Source organism: Athene noctua, chromosome 2, assembly GCF_965140245.1.
Source record: "Athene noctua chromosome 2, bAthNoc1.hap1.1, whole genome shotgun sequence".
Taxonomy (NCBI): Eukaryota; Metazoa; Chordata; class Aves; order Strigiformes; family Strigidae; genus Athene; species Athene noctua.
In genome coordinates this window covers 167,956,914-167,976,069 of record NC_134038.1, presented here as the reverse complement: position 1 = coordinate 167,976,069, position 19,156 = coordinate 167,956,914, and the positions used below count along the sequence as shown (strand labels likewise).

General features: G+C 39.8%; 1 protein-coding gene across 8 annotated transcripts in view; it reads right to left on the bottom strand.

The window, feature by feature from the left end:
- OBSCN (obscurin, cytoskeletal calmodulin and titin-interacting RhoGEF) overlaps positions 1 to 19,156 on the bottom strand; it is a 188,117-nt gene that overhangs the window by 41,075 nt on the left and 127,886 nt on the right. For 7 of the 8 annotated variants that reach the window (XM_074901084.1, XM_074901087.1, XM_074901086.1 and 4 more), the window contains 9 exons: positions 18,611 to 18,727; positions 17,189 to 17,353; positions 16,029 to 16,187; positions 14,304 to 14,481; positions 11,945 to 12,058; positions 11,081 to 11,248; positions 10,705 to 10,807; positions 9,952 to 10,081; positions 8,713 to 8,818 (listed from right to left, as the gene is read on the bottom strand). In XM_074901084.1, the coding sequence (XP_074757185.1) occupies positions 8,713 to 8,818; positions 9,952 to 10,081; positions 10,705 to 10,807; positions 11,081 to 11,248; positions 11,945 to 12,058; positions 14,304 to 14,481; positions 16,029 to 16,187; positions 17,189 to 17,353; positions 18,611 to 18,727 (1,240 nt within the window). Of the gene's footprint in view, positions 1 to 2,512; positions 2,556 to 8,712; positions 8,819 to 9,951; positions 10,082 to 10,704; positions 10,808 to 11,080; positions 11,249 to 11,944; positions 12,059 to 14,303; positions 14,482 to 16,028; positions 16,188 to 17,188; positions 17,354 to 18,610; positions 18,728 to 19,156 lie in introns of all 8 variants that reach the window. The other variant, XM_074901092.1, reaches the window with a different exon arrangement.

Sequence of the window (19,156 nt, the reverse complement as noted above, 5' to 3'; positions counted from 1 at the left end):
AAGAACTAACTGAAGGGTAAAGACAATGGCAGGAAGTGAGGAAGAATGGTTATGAAACAAGACGATAGCTTTTTAATTTCTTTCTCCTCACCAGCCTCTCGTCACCGTCACACAGGGCTGAAAACCACCAGCTCTGATCTCCAGCTGTCACAGGAATCCCTGTGAAAGGAGAGCCTGTTTCTCCTGTTGCATTTGTCTAACCATCATGGAAGAATAATCCTCTTGGATATCTTGTAGCCTTTCTCATCTAATGGTCTCGTTTTTGGAGACTTGTATTGCCTTCTATGGAGATCAGATTTCTTCCCACCAATCTCTCTCTTTCAGGACACAGGGAAGTCCAGGCCTGGATCAGCTACAGTGTGATTTCTTTTCTTCTGGAGCACCCTCTCTCCTACTGCTCGTTTCCACTGCTTTACTCTTCCTCCCCCCACTCCCCCCAGGTTTATCAGCTTTTTCCTGATCCTTCATCCCATGTTGGGCTTGTCTACCTTCTGACACTGCTATAGAGCTTTAAGGTCTGTGCAGAACCTTCATAATGGCCATGGTGCCTTTCTGAATTATACGAAACTAAACTGTTTAGAGATAAAGACGAATGTGTTTACACTAGACTTTGCTCGATGTTGCAACTTAAAATGCTTATATAGACATTGTCCAGTGCTGTCTCTAAATTATTGGTTATTATGTCTCTAAATTATTAGTTATCTGTTATTTTCTGCTAGTAGTTTCAAATCTGCTTCTGTTCCTCATCTCACTACACCTTAAGGAGAGCTCAAATAAGCCCTTGGAGAGTTGTTCCTAAATTTTATTCCATCACTATCCTGCTTCCAGCTGAGGTCCACTCTAATGAGTTTATGACCCCATTTACTGGCAAAAGGAAGGGAATTTCTGTTTTTCTGAGATCCCACTCATAAATGTACCAACCTCCTTTGGGGTTGCAGCACTTAATCGAGAAATCACTTCTTGAGCTGTCCAAAGCAACAGTCTATGGAATTTATGTGTCAGAAATTTAGAAATCAGATTAACTGATGATATTTTATATTAGTTTAATTTTATATAATCAACCGATATTAATGCTGCTGCTTGTGATCTGAAATCATGAAGGGAAAGGGAGGACTTAGCTGACTGAGGAGAGATGTAAAATAAAAACATGTATCCAGGTGATTTACAGCACAGAGATGCAGATAGATGAGATTTACTAAGCTTTAGATATGGTCTGGCTCTGAGTGAGTCCTTCCTGCTCATCCTTTCTCAGGATGTTTCTGAACATGGTATCAAAAAAATATTTATTTGTTTAGCTACTCCACTGATATCTGAACCCCGGTCTTTGAGATGGTACAGGGAGAAGCACCTTTGTTTTCTGGTCTTTGCAGGGTAAAAATGTCTAATAACTGAAGACGTTAACTGAACTCATGTGCAAAAGAACCCCTTCCTGCCTCTCCCGTCTGCTTTTTGCCTATTCAAGGTGGAAGCTGCTAGGAGGGCGACATGTCTTTTTATAAGCCACTGGCTCCAAACGGGCTAAGTGCATGGAACATAAGAAATAGTCATCATAGAAAATAATAAAAGAGAGGAAATGTAAACAACTCTTAACCATACTTCAGTCATCATTTCACGCATCCTCCTTGCCATCTAATAAAAGTAAAAGTCAACTTTAGCATCATGTCTAAGTCAAGGACTGATTTTAGCAGTAGTACAGCTCTTGAGGGAATTCATTGACCCAAAATATCCATTGTATAGTCACCTGCTGCCATTAGGACATGATTAGAATAGTTTGGCGGTGCTCTGAAAGCCTAGCCCAGGGCAATGTCCCCCTTCCAGCACATGAAACAATTTTATTATGGGGTTTTTTTTATACTAAAGAAGATACATCAAGATTTTAATGGTTTATGAGCTTCTGGTCTACATATAATTGAGAAAGTACCACTTTTTGCTGCAATTATTCTTTATATGTTATAGACACCCCATATAAACTAGGCTCAAAGTATCAAAAAAGACCAAGTCATTATCAGGACAAAAATTCATATTAGAAATATAGAGACAGAAGCGAATAAAAATGTGCATCTTCCTTCTGCTTCATCACAAAAGCCTTTCCTGGAGAATTTAAAATAGAAAGGCAGAAGAAATCACTGTAAGCTATGAGACATTTGTTACATTTGTACATATTTTCAGGTCGCCAGTTCTCAAAGCTGGTTTCTTTTCAACACTGAGAGTAAGACTCTACCTTCTTGAACTCTTCTGCAACTCCAACAGTATTCAGTGGAATATTTTCACATGTAATATCATAAAAAAACTGACCCAGGCTGTGTCTAACACTAGTGCTGCTATTTTTTGAAAGGGATAGTACCATTTTTTTCAGGTGGTCACTTTGCATAGCACAGAATACCATGAGATCTGGTGGGATGGGAATGAACACACTTGCATGGCCAATAAATACAAGCTTGTTATTGGATCATGCATAGGCAGCAATGCAAAACACAAATGTTACCAAAAAAAAAAATAAATCAGCACTTACATGATGATGGTTTTCTTGGGCACTTTAGTCTCTTGTTCAGTGACTACAAAGAAAACAGTATGAACAGCATGGGGTTAAAGAAAGGCAAAAGCTGAAATGATTAAATTAACTTTGCTCAGTTAATCAAAAAAAACTGGAGTGAAAAAAAAAATCAACTGTACCATCCCATCCATGCTTTCTGTGGTTATTTCCAGCATCATCTTTAGTGTTTCTGACTAAGAATCAGAATTCAGAGTGCTCTCTGAACAGTGAATGATTTAGCTTTGAAAGTAAATATTTTGTGGAGAACAATGTTGTAAAATCTGTTTATTTTACCATGAGATTCTGACATTTTTGTTTGGCAGGTCAAAGCTAGAAAACAAGGTCCTTTTTTATTTTTTTATTTTTTTTTTTTTTCTCTAATAAGGTAGTGATGATGTAAGAAACTTGAAAATGCCTTGATCTGGAAAATCCTGGAGAGCTGACATTCTTTAAACTGTGATTTCATTTACTAGAAAAAGTGTTTCCCAGCTTTTGTGGACTAGATGCAAAATCCAAGCTCATAACAATGAAAACTAAAGTAATTAGCATCAATATAGAAAATCAGCATCAAAAAAAAACCCCTAGGAAACCCAGGAGAGCCCTGTAATACAGCTATGTCTACTCCATCCCTTATTTGCTGTAATTTGCAGTTTTTCCTGACCCTTGTCCCAAACTAGAAGCTGTTGATGCCTATCAAGATCAAAAGAAAAGTAATGATTTAATGATTATGCAAGTATATCTTAAAATTTACATTTTTAAAAATAAGAAAGATACCATTTGAATAGCTAATAGAGATTTTTGGCAGCTTCACATCCTATCTACTGGAATAAAATTTAAGACACTGAACCAGACTGTTTTGAACACACTTTGTACTGATAAACTTATTTGAGACGTAGAAAAAACAACAGCAAGCTCCACTTTTTATTTAATAAACTGGTAAAGTTTCTAAAAAAAACTCAATTTAATCTCAAAGTTATTTTTCCAGCAACTGGTTTGCAATCTTGTAGTGTCTGTATTATTTAATAACTTGTGATTAGTGTATTTTCAAATACTGTCCCCAAACTTGATTTACTAAAAATTAAAAATATGTTTACAATATTAGATGGACTAGTTTAACCTAATTTTCCTTCAACTTAACTTCCAAGGGCTCTTGTAAAACAACAAATCCCACCATAATGAAAAAGAATTTTATGCAAATGTTGATGTTAATACATGACCTAGAGCTCTGTGTTTTCTTTGCAGAGCCTTATCTCATTTATTCATGTAAAAATCTGAAATAATTTCCAGTAGAGTCAAGGGAGTTCCTACAGAATTAGGTGGGTTTAAACAAAAGCTGTTTGGAAACTAGTTTATAACTTACTGGGTAAGTAAAGGGCAAAATTCTTTTCAGATGCTGATCTCTGAACATATTACAATATAACCATTTACCTATCCTTAGTTAATACCTTTTTTAATAGTTCAAAATCTTTTTTAAGTGACAGAATGATAAATATACAATGATAGAAGATAAACTGAGTGCTTGAACAATTTATTGAACTGAGGTTAGAAATTTTCACTGAATTTTTAAACCCTTAAATCAATATTGTGTGATTTTTACATAACTTTTAGAAAAATCTTATCAAATAATACCATGAGACTAATCCATAAGCAGCAAGAACATCAGTTTTGATGTAAATAGGAATTAATTAATTTGATTCTACACTTAAACATTGGTGTTTTGTACAGTTATTTTAACAGCATCTGTATTTAGGTGATAATTAAATAAGTTTTAATAAAATCTCCCGATGTCTGTAAGAGGAAGTCTCTTATAATGTTTGCTCTATTAATGTCTGTTCCTGCAGTCCTCTCAAATGACATCAGCTGCAGTATTTCTATATGTGGCAGATGTCAAAACGATTCAGTATTCCAAAGTTCAGTAGGCCTAGGATGAGAAAGCTGTAAATGGCATATAGCACATGGGTCCTGATGATTTGCAATTTAGTGCATGACAGATCAATTTCATATGTGCTGTCCAATGTGTGTGAGGGAGAATTTAAGCAATCCTATGTGAAATATACAACCACATGAAAGTAGGATGAGAAAATTTGGGCTCTTTTTTTTTTTTTTTTTTTTTTTTTCTTTGCCGAGAGGAGAATATTCTGCATCCATTTTAGCACCAGATTTATCATTTCAACCTGTTCAATAACATTTAAGGAAAACAGCTTTGCAAAGCAGGAGCCCCTGATAAGCAGGTTAAAAGCTGTAAGCATTAGGATCAGCCAGTGCTTCTATAGGACTAGACTTCTCTTTGGTTAATACGTTAAATCATTGACTTACAAATGATGCAACGTTTAGAGTAAGTCAGTTTTTGTTGCTCTGAATGGATGAAAGGTGGTTTATGGCCTTTATTACAAACTTTGTCTGTTTTCTCCACTCACAGAAGCACAACCCTGTTTTTCCTGCACAGTACATGCTGCTGGCATAAACCACAGGAGCTCTGCTCTGCTTTCACCCCTCTTCTGCTATGCTTTGGAGATTAATCTGCAACAGGAGATGCACAAATCTGGCATGAACTGCTAAAGCTAAGCTTAAAATGAGCAATTCATGGACAGAACAGTTTCCTAAACTGTGCAAATGAAACGCAAGTGTTTTGCATTCTCTCTCTAAAAAAGAAAAGGTTCCACTCCTGCAGTGACTGGGATAGTTGTAAAGGCAGACTGTGCTCTCTTGAATTTGCACTGAAAACCACATGGCCAGCCCAAAAATGACACTAACCAATGATAACAACAGAACAAAAATAACAAAACAAATATCCTAACCGTCACCCCTACCAGGGCACTTTATAAAGGTCAGGGGGACAAACTCCTATGCCCTATTTCTTCAGTAAAAGGGTAGCACTAGAAGATCTAGTGCTCCTCTGTTTTAAAGCAATCCTCAATCTGATACCCTCCATTTTTAACTTTTCCCTGCAAGGTGGTTATTACCAAACAAGGCAACCAAATAACCTGCCCAAAGCTCTGCATGAGATCTAAGGCAAGACTACGAAGACATTCCTGTTGCCCAGCCATAACTGCACTGGGTGTTTTTCTTCATGGTTTTGCTTATCTCCACTTGTGTAGCCAATTTTTTCACCCCGATTATCTCATTCTGTGTCCTGGACCTGTCTGCCCAAGTGAGAATGCATTACCTTTCAAAACCCCTAGGTTTTCTTTTTCTTAAAAAATGAACAAGTTAGTGAGCCCGGGGTGAATGAATTGCAATAGTACCATGTTAAAAAGGGATGCCAGAGCACATCAGCCCAGATCCGCTATGTGTAGGTTAAGCAGCAAGGTGCAAAGCAGACAGTCAACTTGAAGTCAAAGAGAAGGATTTTCTTTCGGTTACGCTTTTTTTTTTTTTTAGGTGTCTAAAACTCTTCCAATATCCACAGAAAACGGATTTTTAAAGCAACTCTCCATTGACTTCAGTGCAGTGACCAGGTGCAGCTGAAGGCAGATCTCAGTGTTTCAGGCTTCAGCCCAAGCTGTGGGTGCACGCAAGGGGACCCCCTTAGTCCAGTGGTTTCCATCCTTTTTAGATTTGGTCCTTCCACTGAATCAGCAAATTCCCATAGTGTGAATTTAAAGCTAATGACAAGAAGTTGTGTTTTGAGACCCATGGTGGTGGACCATGGACCATGACTGACTGCAGATCAGAGCTCGTAAACCACTGTACTAATGGCATCCCAAATTGTGACAGTCGGTTTGGTTCAGTATAACAAACAGTATAGATAGACAGGAGGATAAAAACTAAAATAGTTGCAACTAAAGCCCCTTGGGTGCCTCAGAAGACTCTGACAACAGTCATTTCGCAGAACCAACGATAAATCGGGTAAAACTTAGACCCACCATGCAGGTGAGCTAGGAAACAGACACAGTATCTATTTTCTGTTGTAATAGTACCACACAGCAGTAATGTTGTCCTCTTGGTGAAGTTACAAATAATCACATTTTTACGAATGAAAAGGATTGTAAGGATGGAAAGAGAAAGCCTTCATGAGATCCATCCGTCCTCCAGTCCTTTGCCAGATGAACCTGATTTTTCCATAGGTAGATCAAGGCTGGTTGTTGATTCTCAAGAAAGCAACAAATTCCCTCCTCGGTCAAGTGCATTATGCCAAATGTAGCCCTGAGGCAATTCAGCTCAGAACAATCCTCTTGCTCCATGGATGAGCCTGCTCTTTGCTCCATTGGCCTGGAGCAGCTCTCCCTCTGTTTCTCCCTGGAGGTGACTCAGGGATCTATTTTCTTCCCTATTACCAAGTTCAAGCAATTGCACATCATGGGTCAAAAACTATTTCAAAACATTTCTGAAGCTTCCAGGCAAACTCCAATTATATTCCTTCAACCAAGCTCATGAAATTTTTTTATTTAGGACTGTGGCAACAACAGCACATGAGTAATTCAGGGCTGAACATACACATTTGCAACCCCAAGAGATGAACAATGCTCTTACCACTGTTCTTCTACAGCCTTTGTTTGCTTTTATATCTTCTGCCTTGGTACAAGGGAACTTCATGAAGATATGCCACCCTAACAGTGATGTGTTTGTGTTCCTCTACATCCTGCATACAACTTATTTTTCTCTCTTTAGGGCACAGCAAAGACAAAGCATTCAAGTACTCCAAGGTTTATCCTGCTGAAACAAGTATGGTGTTGCTACACTAATACCGTTCTCCCTGTAATGCTTTTGAATGATTTGATGGTACTCTGGGAAAGGACTGCAAGGAAAGCAAGCATGAAAACCAAGACAAGCAAGTACATAGATCAGGATATGAATCCAAATAGCCTATTGTGTCTGAATACTCTTAATGTAGTAAGAGGACATAAGTAGTCTACAGAGCACTGTCCCAAAGATCCCTCCAGACCAGGATCCTGTCTCAGACAGGGCCAGTGGAAAATGATGAAAAAAATACAGGTGGAGCACCATTTTTCCTGAATATCTCTCTAGACTCCAGTCATTTGCTGCTCAGCAGCTTCTCGAGTCAGAATGCCTTCATATTTGATGGCTCTTAGTGAACGCTGATAATAACAATTATCCCCTGTCAAAAGCACACTTGAACCCGTTATTATCACAAGACAATGTAAAAACACTGAAGATGAGGAAAGAAGGTTCTACAAGCGCTGGAAAAGCTCTGGCATTTGTTGGCCATGTCTCTACTAACCACATCTGGGACAGCTCTCTCACACCAAGGTCTGCTGGCATGGAGTGGCCTGTGCCTAGCCTAGTCCTCTCTCTCACCCTCCAAAACAATAAACTCTCTATTATCTGTTATAGATGGTCCCTTGGCTGTAATATCTCCAGAACCATTGCTGGGAACTGTTTGCGAGAGCCAGTGCTGGCTGGCCCATACTCAGCCAGCCAAGCACACTTCTAAGATGTACAAAGAACCTATTACCTATGCCAGGAAATGTTCCTTATGCAGATGTAGCCACTGACTTAAACTCGGTTGGGATGGGCTTATAGCAAGCACGTCTAACACGCTGCTTATGGAAATCCCTTTGGTAAGAAGGTAACTTTAGGCAGTCACATCCAAAAGGTTTTAAGAAAGAAACGTGTTGTTAGATGGGTGTAAAATCAGTTCCTATCAACCGACCAATTCAGGTGAAACATGAAGAAGGAAAAGGAATAGACTCTATGACTACGTGGTATGTAATACCTGAACAGTCCTGGATAATGGATGCACTAGTATTGCTGAAGATACACTGCTGTCAGTTCTGATTTCTCAGTGTTCCAGATGGTCTTCAGTGGTATTTCAGAAACGATCACAATATGCCTGCAGCTTTACTTACTGACCCCTGCTTTTGCTCAGCAGTACATATGTTCTGCTATGCTGACACACATTTTCAAGTATTTGAACAGGAATAGAAACATTTTTCTTGTGCTACTGGTGGTGCAACATACCCTTCATTTGCTCCTCCTTTTTCATATAATGCATTTATGAGCATTATATGACGAAGTTGATTTGCCAGGTTTGGAAATCAACAGATGGTGATGGGTATAGAGCTGAGCTGCAGTATACCCATGCACATCTTGATAGACATACAGGTACGTGTACACCAAATATCAACATGGATAAGATGGCAAATATATTTGATCCTCAATGAGGTGGTTTTAGAGTAATGCACTGACATACTTACAGAGCTGGTCAAGGATCATACCTTCAATGGTAATGGCCTGGTCTCCTCTCCTCTGCTGGGTCAGGGCTGCAGCACTGTGATGGTAGAGTTCTGCTCCACTTTTTGCAGACCCTAATCTGTTCATCAGCTAAAGAGAATCATGCAGTACCGAATGAAACACAAGGTATCTTTTTAGAATAAAACCTTCCTATACTACATTACAAATTCATTGCAATTACATGACAACAGCAATGGATGAAGGTGTGGCCCCAAACCAAAGCTAGAGTTTGAACCAACACACTGCTGCTTGGTGGAGTTAATGATAATGCTTTACCACAAATGACTTGCACAAACAAGTAACAGCACAACAGTTAACTTAAGAGTTATTTGCAGTTTGCTCTGCAGCCTGTGACCTGGTCCTCAGGTAGCTCTGCCTACCGACAGGCACAGACTCCTTCTCTATGACATGTAGGTGGTAATTAAAGAGAGGTTTTTTTTGTTTATCATCCGTTAATCAACTGAGTCTTACTCAGCCAAAGGAATACTGAACCTTAGGATCTTTGCTAATGGCCAATGCAAGGTAATCTGATTTTGCTAAAAGTCTAGTAGAAGTATTTAAATTATATCAAACTTCATAAACACTTCTGTGGGATAACAGTGAAATTGCTGTGGGCTGAGCCATGGCCCATGCTAATTTTCTAAACCAAGGTCAACTGTTTTTATTGCCAAGCCCTGATTGCTTATTACTATTTTATCACAATGAATGTATAGACTATGACTAATTTTTAGAAAATATTTTACAGTATATTTATTTTAATTTATTAGATACTTCCATGTATGCTTGCTAAATAAGCAGGGATTTAAGTGGTTCACACTTCTATTTAGACTTAATTTCTTTCTTTTGGCTTTGGATGCTTTCTTTGTAGCATCATGAATCTGTTCTAATTTAAAGACTGTCCAGAAACAAAACATCATGTCGGAACACTCCTAAACTTTTTAAGTGGTACCTCTAGAGATTTGGATCTGAATTTAAGCTACGGAACAAGCTCACTCAATTATTATTTGAACCATCAAATGCTCAGATCAGAATATTCAGAAGGTTTTGGATGTTCACAATCCAGATACAGTTCAGGAGAACTTCACTTTGCATAAACTTTTTTTATATGACAGGAGGTAGCAATTATTCAGCCACTAACTCATGCAATGAATCTCTCCCAGTAAAATGAATTCTCCTACTTATGTCATATCAGATGTCAGATTTTTAACTATGTCTGAATTTACCTCACATTCATAGTGTCCCATATCTTCATTGGAAGGGTTCTTGACCACCAGGACTATTATGCCACTCCGTGGTTCACTGAAAGTCTGGTATTTACTTGTGTCCTTCAACAATACACCATCCTTGTACCATCTGCATGTGGAAACACTGAGTATAAGCCAGGAAAAAAACATGCAGTGTCAAGAAGTTCCCACCTCACTGATCCATCTGTCAGACCAGTGGACAAACAACTCGGGAGTTAATCATTAGACAAACATTTGGATCCTGGGAGATAAGTCTACAGGTGGGTAGATCACACACGGATATTAAAACTGCACAGGTTTATGAGATTATTTTCAAGAAATCTCATCAGTCAGTGCAGGGAAAAGATAAGATATGGCAAGTTTTGAGATCTTCATGAGATACCTTCATGAGAAGATATGGTGAGTTTTTTGTGTGAATACCCTGGACTGCTTGCTGATAAAGTCCATGTGTAAAGCAGGGATGATAAAGAAATGATAAAAAGTTGTCAGGGAATTAGATCCGATATAGTCCTATGTCAGGGATTATCTGTAGGTTTTTCTTTTCACATCGAGCTAGAAAAACTGATGAGAATCTCAGAAATGTTGGGATTGGGAAGAGCCAGCATTAGACTGGGGTTAAAGTGAAGACACAGAGAAGAAAGTTTCATAACCTTGACAGAAAGGGCAGGAGACTCTTCTGACCATGAAAAAAGGGAAAACGGGATTTGTTCCAGTGTGACTTGAAGAACTGACCTGATTTGAGGCCTAGGTGCTCCTTCGATAGTGCAGGTAAACTGAGCATCTTCACCCTCAACAAAATAAGCATTTCTAACCTTGTTCACAAACCGTGGTGGCACTGCAAAGCAAAGATAAAAGTCACTAGTACCAGAAAACACGACCAAATAGGAAGGATGTGTTCCTGACCAGATCGTTCTCATGATATCTACACACGACACTAAAGACAAAGTTTTTTGACCTAAGAACAATTGACTGTACCTGTGCATCAAAAAATTTTTTAAAAGTATTATCCAGTAGATGTTATACGGAACTACTGGAATGTCTTAATGTTCATGTTTAAAGTATTACGTAGCAGACCCCTTTACAACAATGCATCTGTGCAGAACTTTACCTTGAACAAGGATCTTTCCTAACGTACTGGCATTTCCAGCAGGACTGGAAGCAAAGCACATGTACTGTCCTGAGTCAACACCTGTTAGGTTGTCCAAGATCAGTGTGCAGGAACCATCAGGGTCTTCTATTATAATGTGATGGGGATCCAGCTCCACAGGCTTTCCATCTTAAGGACAAAGGGAGAAAAACAAAATAAAATAGCTTAGTAGCAATTATGTTTTCTCCTTGGGAACTTCATCCAGTTTTTCAGCTTGAGAGGACTGAGCTGTATTTGCTTTATTGCAGTTGGTGTTAGCAGGTGAGGAATGGGCTCTTCCATCTTCGTCCAGGTCTCTACAAAACATCTTCTGGGCAAAGCACTGTTGAGGGACCGCGTACATCATCAATCCTCATTTAAAAGTGGAATTCTACCAGAGTATATGCTGTGCAGTTAGAGCTGAGATTTGCTAGCCAAGAGAACACCTCCAAAGTGACTGTAAACGTGCAGAACAGATCTTTACGAGGCATTGAACGTACAGCAACGCTGTTTCCTCTGCAATACAGTAATGCTGGGGAAAAGAGTATGTGCGCACAGCTGCCTGTGCTATGACATGGAAATGTCTGAGCCAGTTCAAACAAGTTGTTCATCTACTGGAAGTTGTCTAACTGCCACAAGGTGTGGCTTCATACAGGCAAACTTGAAAAGAGTATATTAGATCATAGGAAGATCTACGTTACTTGAGTTGCTCAGTAGCTAACTTCAAGGCTAGGCTTGGGTATCTCTAGGTGGTCAGCTTTTAGATGAGCCACTAACCAGTTAGTACAAAGCAATATAGACAGAGAACAAATCTGGGGGATGCATTTCATGACTTGCTGCTCATACCTTTGTACCAGCTGACAGATGGCCTGGGAGTTCCTGTAACTTTACAAGCCAGCTTGACTGTCTCTCCCAGCTCAGCCGTACAGTCCGCCAGTTCTTCCTCAAAGTCTGGAGGGACTGAAATATCAAAATAAGCATGTTATTCTGGAGGATGTGGGCTCTGTCCGTAGGATGGCTGCTGCAAAGTAAGATAAGAATAGGTGCAGTTTTTGCAGATCTGTGAGGTTCAGAATGGAAAGTTGAGCAGGACATTTTAGCAGCTAATGACTTTCCAGGTGACTTGCTGTCCTCGCTTATCTGAGACTAAATTCAGTCTGTCAAATATCTGTTGTTGGCTATAAAGATGGGGCATAAAAAAATGGGATTTGTCACTGATCTGGAAGTATTTTAGGCCACGATTTTAGTAAGCACATCCATTATTCAGACATCACACAGCTGTCACCGTTACGATAATTCCCCAAAATCCACCCTTGATACCTAAACTAGTATTCTGTTGGTCTCATACAATAAAACCTATGCTTTGCTGAGGGACTTTTATTTTAACTTATTACTACCATATGAAACGGTGCAAAATTATTCTGATAGTCTTTCTCACCTCACTAAAAGCACAAAACTAAAATGCTCAGACTTGTTTTCAGTGTATATACACTGAACTCAGTTCTTTGAATTTTAAGACGCCAACTTTCTTTATGCTGTAAAGGACATCTTTTGTAGCTTATACCCAGACAATCCTGGCATCCTGGCTTGTATCAGGATTAGTGTCGCCAGCAGGGACAGGGAAGTGATCTTGCCCCTGTACTTGGCACTGGCGAGGCCGCACCTTGAATACTGTGTTCAGTTTTGGGCCCCTCACTACAAAAAGGACATAGAGTTACTCGAACGTGTCCAGAGAAGGGCTACAAAGCTGGCCAAGGCTCTGGAACACATGTCCTATGAGGAGCGGCTGAGGGAACTGGGGTTGTTTAGTCTGGAGAAGAGGAGGCTGAGGGGAGACCTCATTGCCCTCTGCAACTACCTGACAGGAAGCTGCAGAGAGCTGGGTTTGAGCCTCTTTAGCCTAGTAGAAAGTGACAGGACAAGAGGGAATGGCCTCAAGTTGCGCCAGGGAAAGTTCAGACTAGATATTAGGAAGCATTTCTTTACAGAAGGGGTTGTTGGGCGTTGAAATGGGCTGCCCAGGGAGGTGGTGGAGTCCCCATCCCTGGAGGAGTTCAAGAGTAGGGTCGATTTGGAGCTTAAGGATATGCTGTAGGTGGGAACTGTGCTAGGAGAGTGGTTGGACTAGATGATCTCCAGGGTCCTTTCCAACCTAGATGATTCTGTGATTCTGTGAATAAAGATTTAATATCCCTGTTGATAAATTTTGTGGATAGAAAGTTGGTGGAATCTCAAATGGCAGTGAGGATGAAGCAGTCTGTATGGCAATGTAAAAATTCAATGCAAACCCATACGCCCAGATACAACAATGTGAGCCAGAAGCCTGGAGTGGAGGGTTCAGTACCCAACAAAGTCACAGGAGGGCTTGATGCTGGTATCAGTGGGACTCTGGGTCAGGTCCTGAGATTACTTTTCCCACTGGAGTATAATGCTCTTCACGCAGTGGACCAGGGCCTTTGCCATCAAATTCTGTGGTCATCTACGCTTCTGCAATCCCTGCCAGGTCAAATGCACCCCTAGTGCCAACTCTGCAATTTGTGTTTTATAAGTTTCAATATCATGTTTCTCTTCTCTGGTGATGCATATTTTCTGGGCTATTTGGCTGGAAAAGAACATCCTCTGCTTACTGACAAAAATGTATGAATGTGAAGACGGGGAACTGAGCAACCACTTCAGTCTCTGATTCTGATCTTCCACCAAAGACAGCCCACATCAGTTGAAAGGACCAGGGATAGCCAGCTCTTTTCAGCTCATCAGCCTGTGTTTTCCACACTTGGGTTACAAACATTGAAGAGTAATTAGAAAGTTACTCATCTGCTCTGCTATTGCCTAAAAACCTCTACAGTCCTGTAGGACCTCTGTCATGTAAATTTAATTACTTCAGTGATATACAGTCTTGGCTCCCTTGATGGTAAATAGAGAAAGTCAAACATCATTGTCCCATCCTGATAAAGGTGCCTTCCCCAGCTCAGGTGGAGGACCTACCACTGTTATAATCATTCCAGTTAAATCTCACTGTGTGCTGTCAAGTTGCATGAGTTGTTATTTGCCACAGTCTGTGATGTGATGAAAGGAAAACCTCTAAAGCTAGTTCAGATTAAGAGGTGTCATTACCCTAGACAGCTTCTCTCCCTCTTTTGTTAATCTCTTTCCTGAATCAGGGAGACCACCCAAGAGAAAACAAGGAGGTTTGGGCCATACTCACTCCAGATAGGCTCGCTGATCCGCTGCTGTATGCCACAGATCTCCTTCACCCAGGAGTTCTTGATAATCACTGTCCGTGCCTGAAGGAGGTATTTGCGGACCAAGTCTTCCCGTTCATGCCAGATCTCAAATGCCCGGTCATCCCCTTCCACAAGGTCATTCACATCTATGTTGTTCAGCTGTGTGACAGAAGGAGGACAAGAAAGTCAACACACATCCTGTGTTCTTGGGACTGAATTTCAGTCAGAACCTTTCCTAAAACTGCAATCCAAGTGTTGAGGACAGTTCAGAACTAGACCTAGCCTTTGTGAACCACAACCATCTTCAATCAAGGTTTGAAATGGAAACAACTATCAGCAAGTCTTCTGATATCACCGTGTACACTCCTCAGTGGACATGAGCTGTGCCATTCCCATTAAAGCTATATTACACAGAATCATCTAGGTTGGAAAGGACCCTGGAGATCATCTAGTCCAACCGTTCACCTAGCACAGTTCCCACCTACAGCATATCCTTAAGCTCTAAATCGACCCTACTCTTGAACCCCTCCAGGGATGGGGACTCCACCACCTCCCTGGGCAGCCCATTCCAACACCTAACAACCCGTTCTGTAAAGAAATACTTCCTAATATCTAGTCTGAACTTTCCCTGGCACAACTTGAGGCCATTCCCTCTTGTTCTGTCGCTTTCTACTAGGCTAAAGAGGCTCAAACCCAGCTCTCTGCAGCTTCCTTTCAGGCAGTATTAAATGCAAAAGGGAGAATTTAAAAGATTTTTCAGACTTCATGAGCAACGCAATGTAGTTTTGGCTGAACAGCAATAAGTGTCAGTTTGCAGTCCATCCCCTGGTATACCTGACTTATCACATTTCAGGAGAATAACATCCAGAATTAAAGGATATCGCAGGATGGGATGCACCAACCCTACAGTGCAGCGCTGTTGGGCCCAGGAACAGCACAATTAGGGACTATGTGAAAAGAAGTTACAGAGCAGGCACTCTCCGAGCAAAGCATCCTTTATTGTATTTTTTTTTTCTTGAAAGGTAAAATCTGTCTGTCAATGACAATGAGGACAGAGAGAAAGACTTTCGAAGGCCCTGGCTGGGCTTGGTCAAGAACTCCATGGGTTTTTGGTTTTTTTTTTTTTTTTTTTTTTTTTTTTTTTACTGGAGTTGAACATCTACTGCCTTGGGAAAACTTATTCTGCCTTTGTTTGCAGTTTTAACCTGAGTCCTGAATGGCTGAAGTCAAATCCTCTCAATTTTTCATTTCTAAACAGGAATTGGTGTCAGGAAAGGACATAACCAGCAAAGAAAACCACAGGGAATGTAAGATATGACTAAACCAGTATTTGCTCCAGTTTAATACCAACTCTGCAGACTGCCAAACCCAAAGATCTACAAATGCTAGCAAACACTATAGGCAGCAAAATATCATTTACTTAGGCAGTTAACCCAGTGAGCTAACAGAGATGAATGAACACTTGTACAGGTAATCTCATTGCTGCATCGTAAAAATCCACCCACACTTCTAATGGTTTCTGACAGGTTTAACAGAGAGATCTTGGGATAGATATAGATTCTGCTTGTGCCTCAGAGACTTGCAGAAACAAAGGAATAGCTCAAAAGGATTAGTGAAATGTCCCATCTAGATGACCAGAAGCTGGATATAAACATGAAGTTCTCAATGACAGCAAAACGCTCGACATGAGACTAAAACAATCAGACCTTCATGATGTTCTTGAAGATGTAACTGTAGGTGTCTGTCTTTGTGTCTCGCTTTGGTTTGCAGATCACAATATAATTTTTGAAGAGGAAGACATGTCTTTTGTGTCCTTTCCATGCCATTCTAGCTCCTGGAGCTCCTTCCCACACAATGAAGTGGCCCTGATAAGAAGAAGAAGGAAGAGTACAGAGTGATAACTCCGCAATAATCACCACGATGATGTCTCACCATCATTCTTCAGCAAACAGATAAATGTTTACTGTTACATGGTCATTCTGTGTGTGTCTCTGGTTTATTACAGCACAGCAGATTGTTTCTAATGCTAAAGGCAATGCGTCAGACTGACAGTGCTAACAGGAGTGCACACAGTGGTTGTCATTCTTTTGACCTTTAAATGGTATTCTTTGTGCCAAAAACACACAGAGCCATGGTAAGTCTACAAAGAAACAGGAATTTGAGTAAGGGTGTTGAAAGTCCTGGACTACTGTCCAAACAGCTGGGTCACCTTTCCTCTGTGCTCCTAAAACACTCATCTGTTTCATGAAAGAGACCTGGAGAAGCACACAGGTCTTTTGAAGACCTCTATCTTCACAGCTGTGGGAGAACATCCATAAAGTGATCTAATGTTTTCACATGGAGTATGTGCAATGTATACTACGTCACCTTGTACTGACATCCTAACAAACTAGGCTCTTCAAAAGGACTGTGTCAATTGAAAACATGTAGATTGGAAAGGCCCAGTAAGCTTCTAACATTAGAGGAATCAACAGGAAAACCCACCGAGATGTCAGTAATTTCAGGAGCTGGCCCATGTAGCTTGCAATACTAAGAGAGGAGGAGGAAAAACTAAAATGCTTTAAAATCAGGTGGGAGCCCAGATCAAATCTGTTCCTGTTTGATGAGTGGGTTGGAAAGGCATATAACTACATTATATGTGAATTGCTCCAAACTTAATCAAGTTTAATCAAACTTAATCAACTTAATCTGGTGCTTCAGATTTATTCAAGCCAGGAGACCCATCTCTCTGAACAGTAAGAAAGGCAATAAGCAAATGCTCACTTTCAGGTTTGATTTCTAAAAGAGCTTCTTGTAGGACCTAAGGGTACTTAGAAACAATTGAAGGCATGCGTAACGCTAACACTGACTGAGAAATTCCAGTCACCTGTCGGATGGGTTCACCAAGGCTTTCCAAGGTCCCCGGATAATTCTCAATGAGTGAGACATGGAGGTTGTTTTCTGCTCTCTGGGTGAGTGCAGACACAATGGCATAAGCCTGCTCCAGCAAAGTGCAGTTTTGGCTATTTCTTGCTTTGTTTCGGATTAATTCCTGTAGATGAATGAAGAAAATGTTACCGGACAGTCAGATAAAAAAACACATTTCCTTGATAACCAAAGAGTTTCTCAATATCTATTCCAGCTCTTTCATCAGAGCAACTTTTATCCCATTCTTCTACCATGTGCTGCTTAGCTACTAAAGTGTCCTCTTTCCTACCCATTCTGCAGCCTCACTGACTAGCCAGCCTGGCTTTTCCTTACAGCAATTGATATTAAGCAAAGAAAAAGTTGAAGCAAATACCAGATACGCTTCAGTGATTGAAAACCAAAAAACCCCAAAGCAATCCTAAATGTATCCACTGCATTCCTCTTGTGCTTACCCTGATGATACCATGAGGCAAGCAATTCATGTGGCAGTGCTAAACTAAGGGTTACCATTTGATTAAAAACACAAGAGGATGGAAAAAAATGTGAAATGGCTGCTATCCTTTTCTTCAACGTTTGTTCCCGTTCCTCTCTTTTAGTGGTGAAGACATGCTCACTTGCTCTTCCAAGAGACCCTTTAAAATGTTGGCGTTTTTGTGCAGGAAGGTGTTCAAAATTAGAAACTTAATTTGAACCTTCTTCAACCTATTCAGACTGTTAATTCTGTAATGCTAGAATACAGAGATTTGGCAGTCTTCTTTCTGACTGTCATAGTGCTATTTCCCATGAAAAGTACCATTAAAAAAATGCTACTCTGAAACTTTCATTTGTGGTCTGGGTTAGAACCTGAGACAGCAGGACAGATGAAAGCTTGACATGTGAACCGTTTCAGGATGGTAGAATGGGGCAAAGCTTTCAAGAAAACAGAAATTTAATCTTATTTATAAATATATAAAACACAGTAAGAGAAACTGGTAAGTTAATATACATTGGAGATAGCTTATTTTTATAACATGCCTGTTGCTGAGTGTGAAGCAAATTCATACTTGTCTTGGAAATACACATACATGTACTCATATATATGTATATAACCATATATTTTTTAATATGTATATGCATATATTTAAAGATCATTCAGATAAAGCTTGATGAACTTTATGGGGTTGGAGACTGTGAACCTCTACCTGGATTTATATTTACAAAACTATTTAGAGAGCACCATCACTAGTGATGATTACTGTCTTTCTTACTCAAGCAGCTTTCAATTGTAGTTGCATCAGAAGAAAGCCAAGAAACATTAAATTAAAACAGTCTTTTTCTACACAAGTTGCACAAAGCAGAACATAAACCTATCCGATATAAGTGTGTAACAAAAGCTCTTCACCTTGATTATAGACTGATACTGCTGGATCCTCTTTATGGGTTTTTCCAGGTAGTGCTGCAGTGGTGGGATAAGTGGCTGTGAAGGATCTTCATTAGTTAAAATTTCATCTGTGTATCTCTGAAAAAATACATAGAAGAATGATGAAAGGTTGTTATAAGCAACAACAGAAAAGATTATATATAACATATTTTGGCAGTCTTCTTTCTGACTATCATAGTGCTATTTCCCATGAAAAGTACCATTAAAAAAATGCTACTTTCATTTGTGGTCTGGGTTAGAACCTGAGACAGCAGGACAGATGAAAGCTTGAAATGTGAAACTTTTCAGGATGGTAGAATAGGGCAAAGCTTTTAAGAAAACAAAAAAATAATCCTATCTATAACGTCAGTATAAAACACAATGAGAGAAATTGGTAAGTTAATATCTTGTACATTGAAAATTGCTCTTATGGAAAAAATGCTCATATAATGCTGGTTCATAGACCTACCTCAGCCAAAATTGAATAGGTCTATCAGACCTTACTTCCCCATATTTTGGACTTTTGTA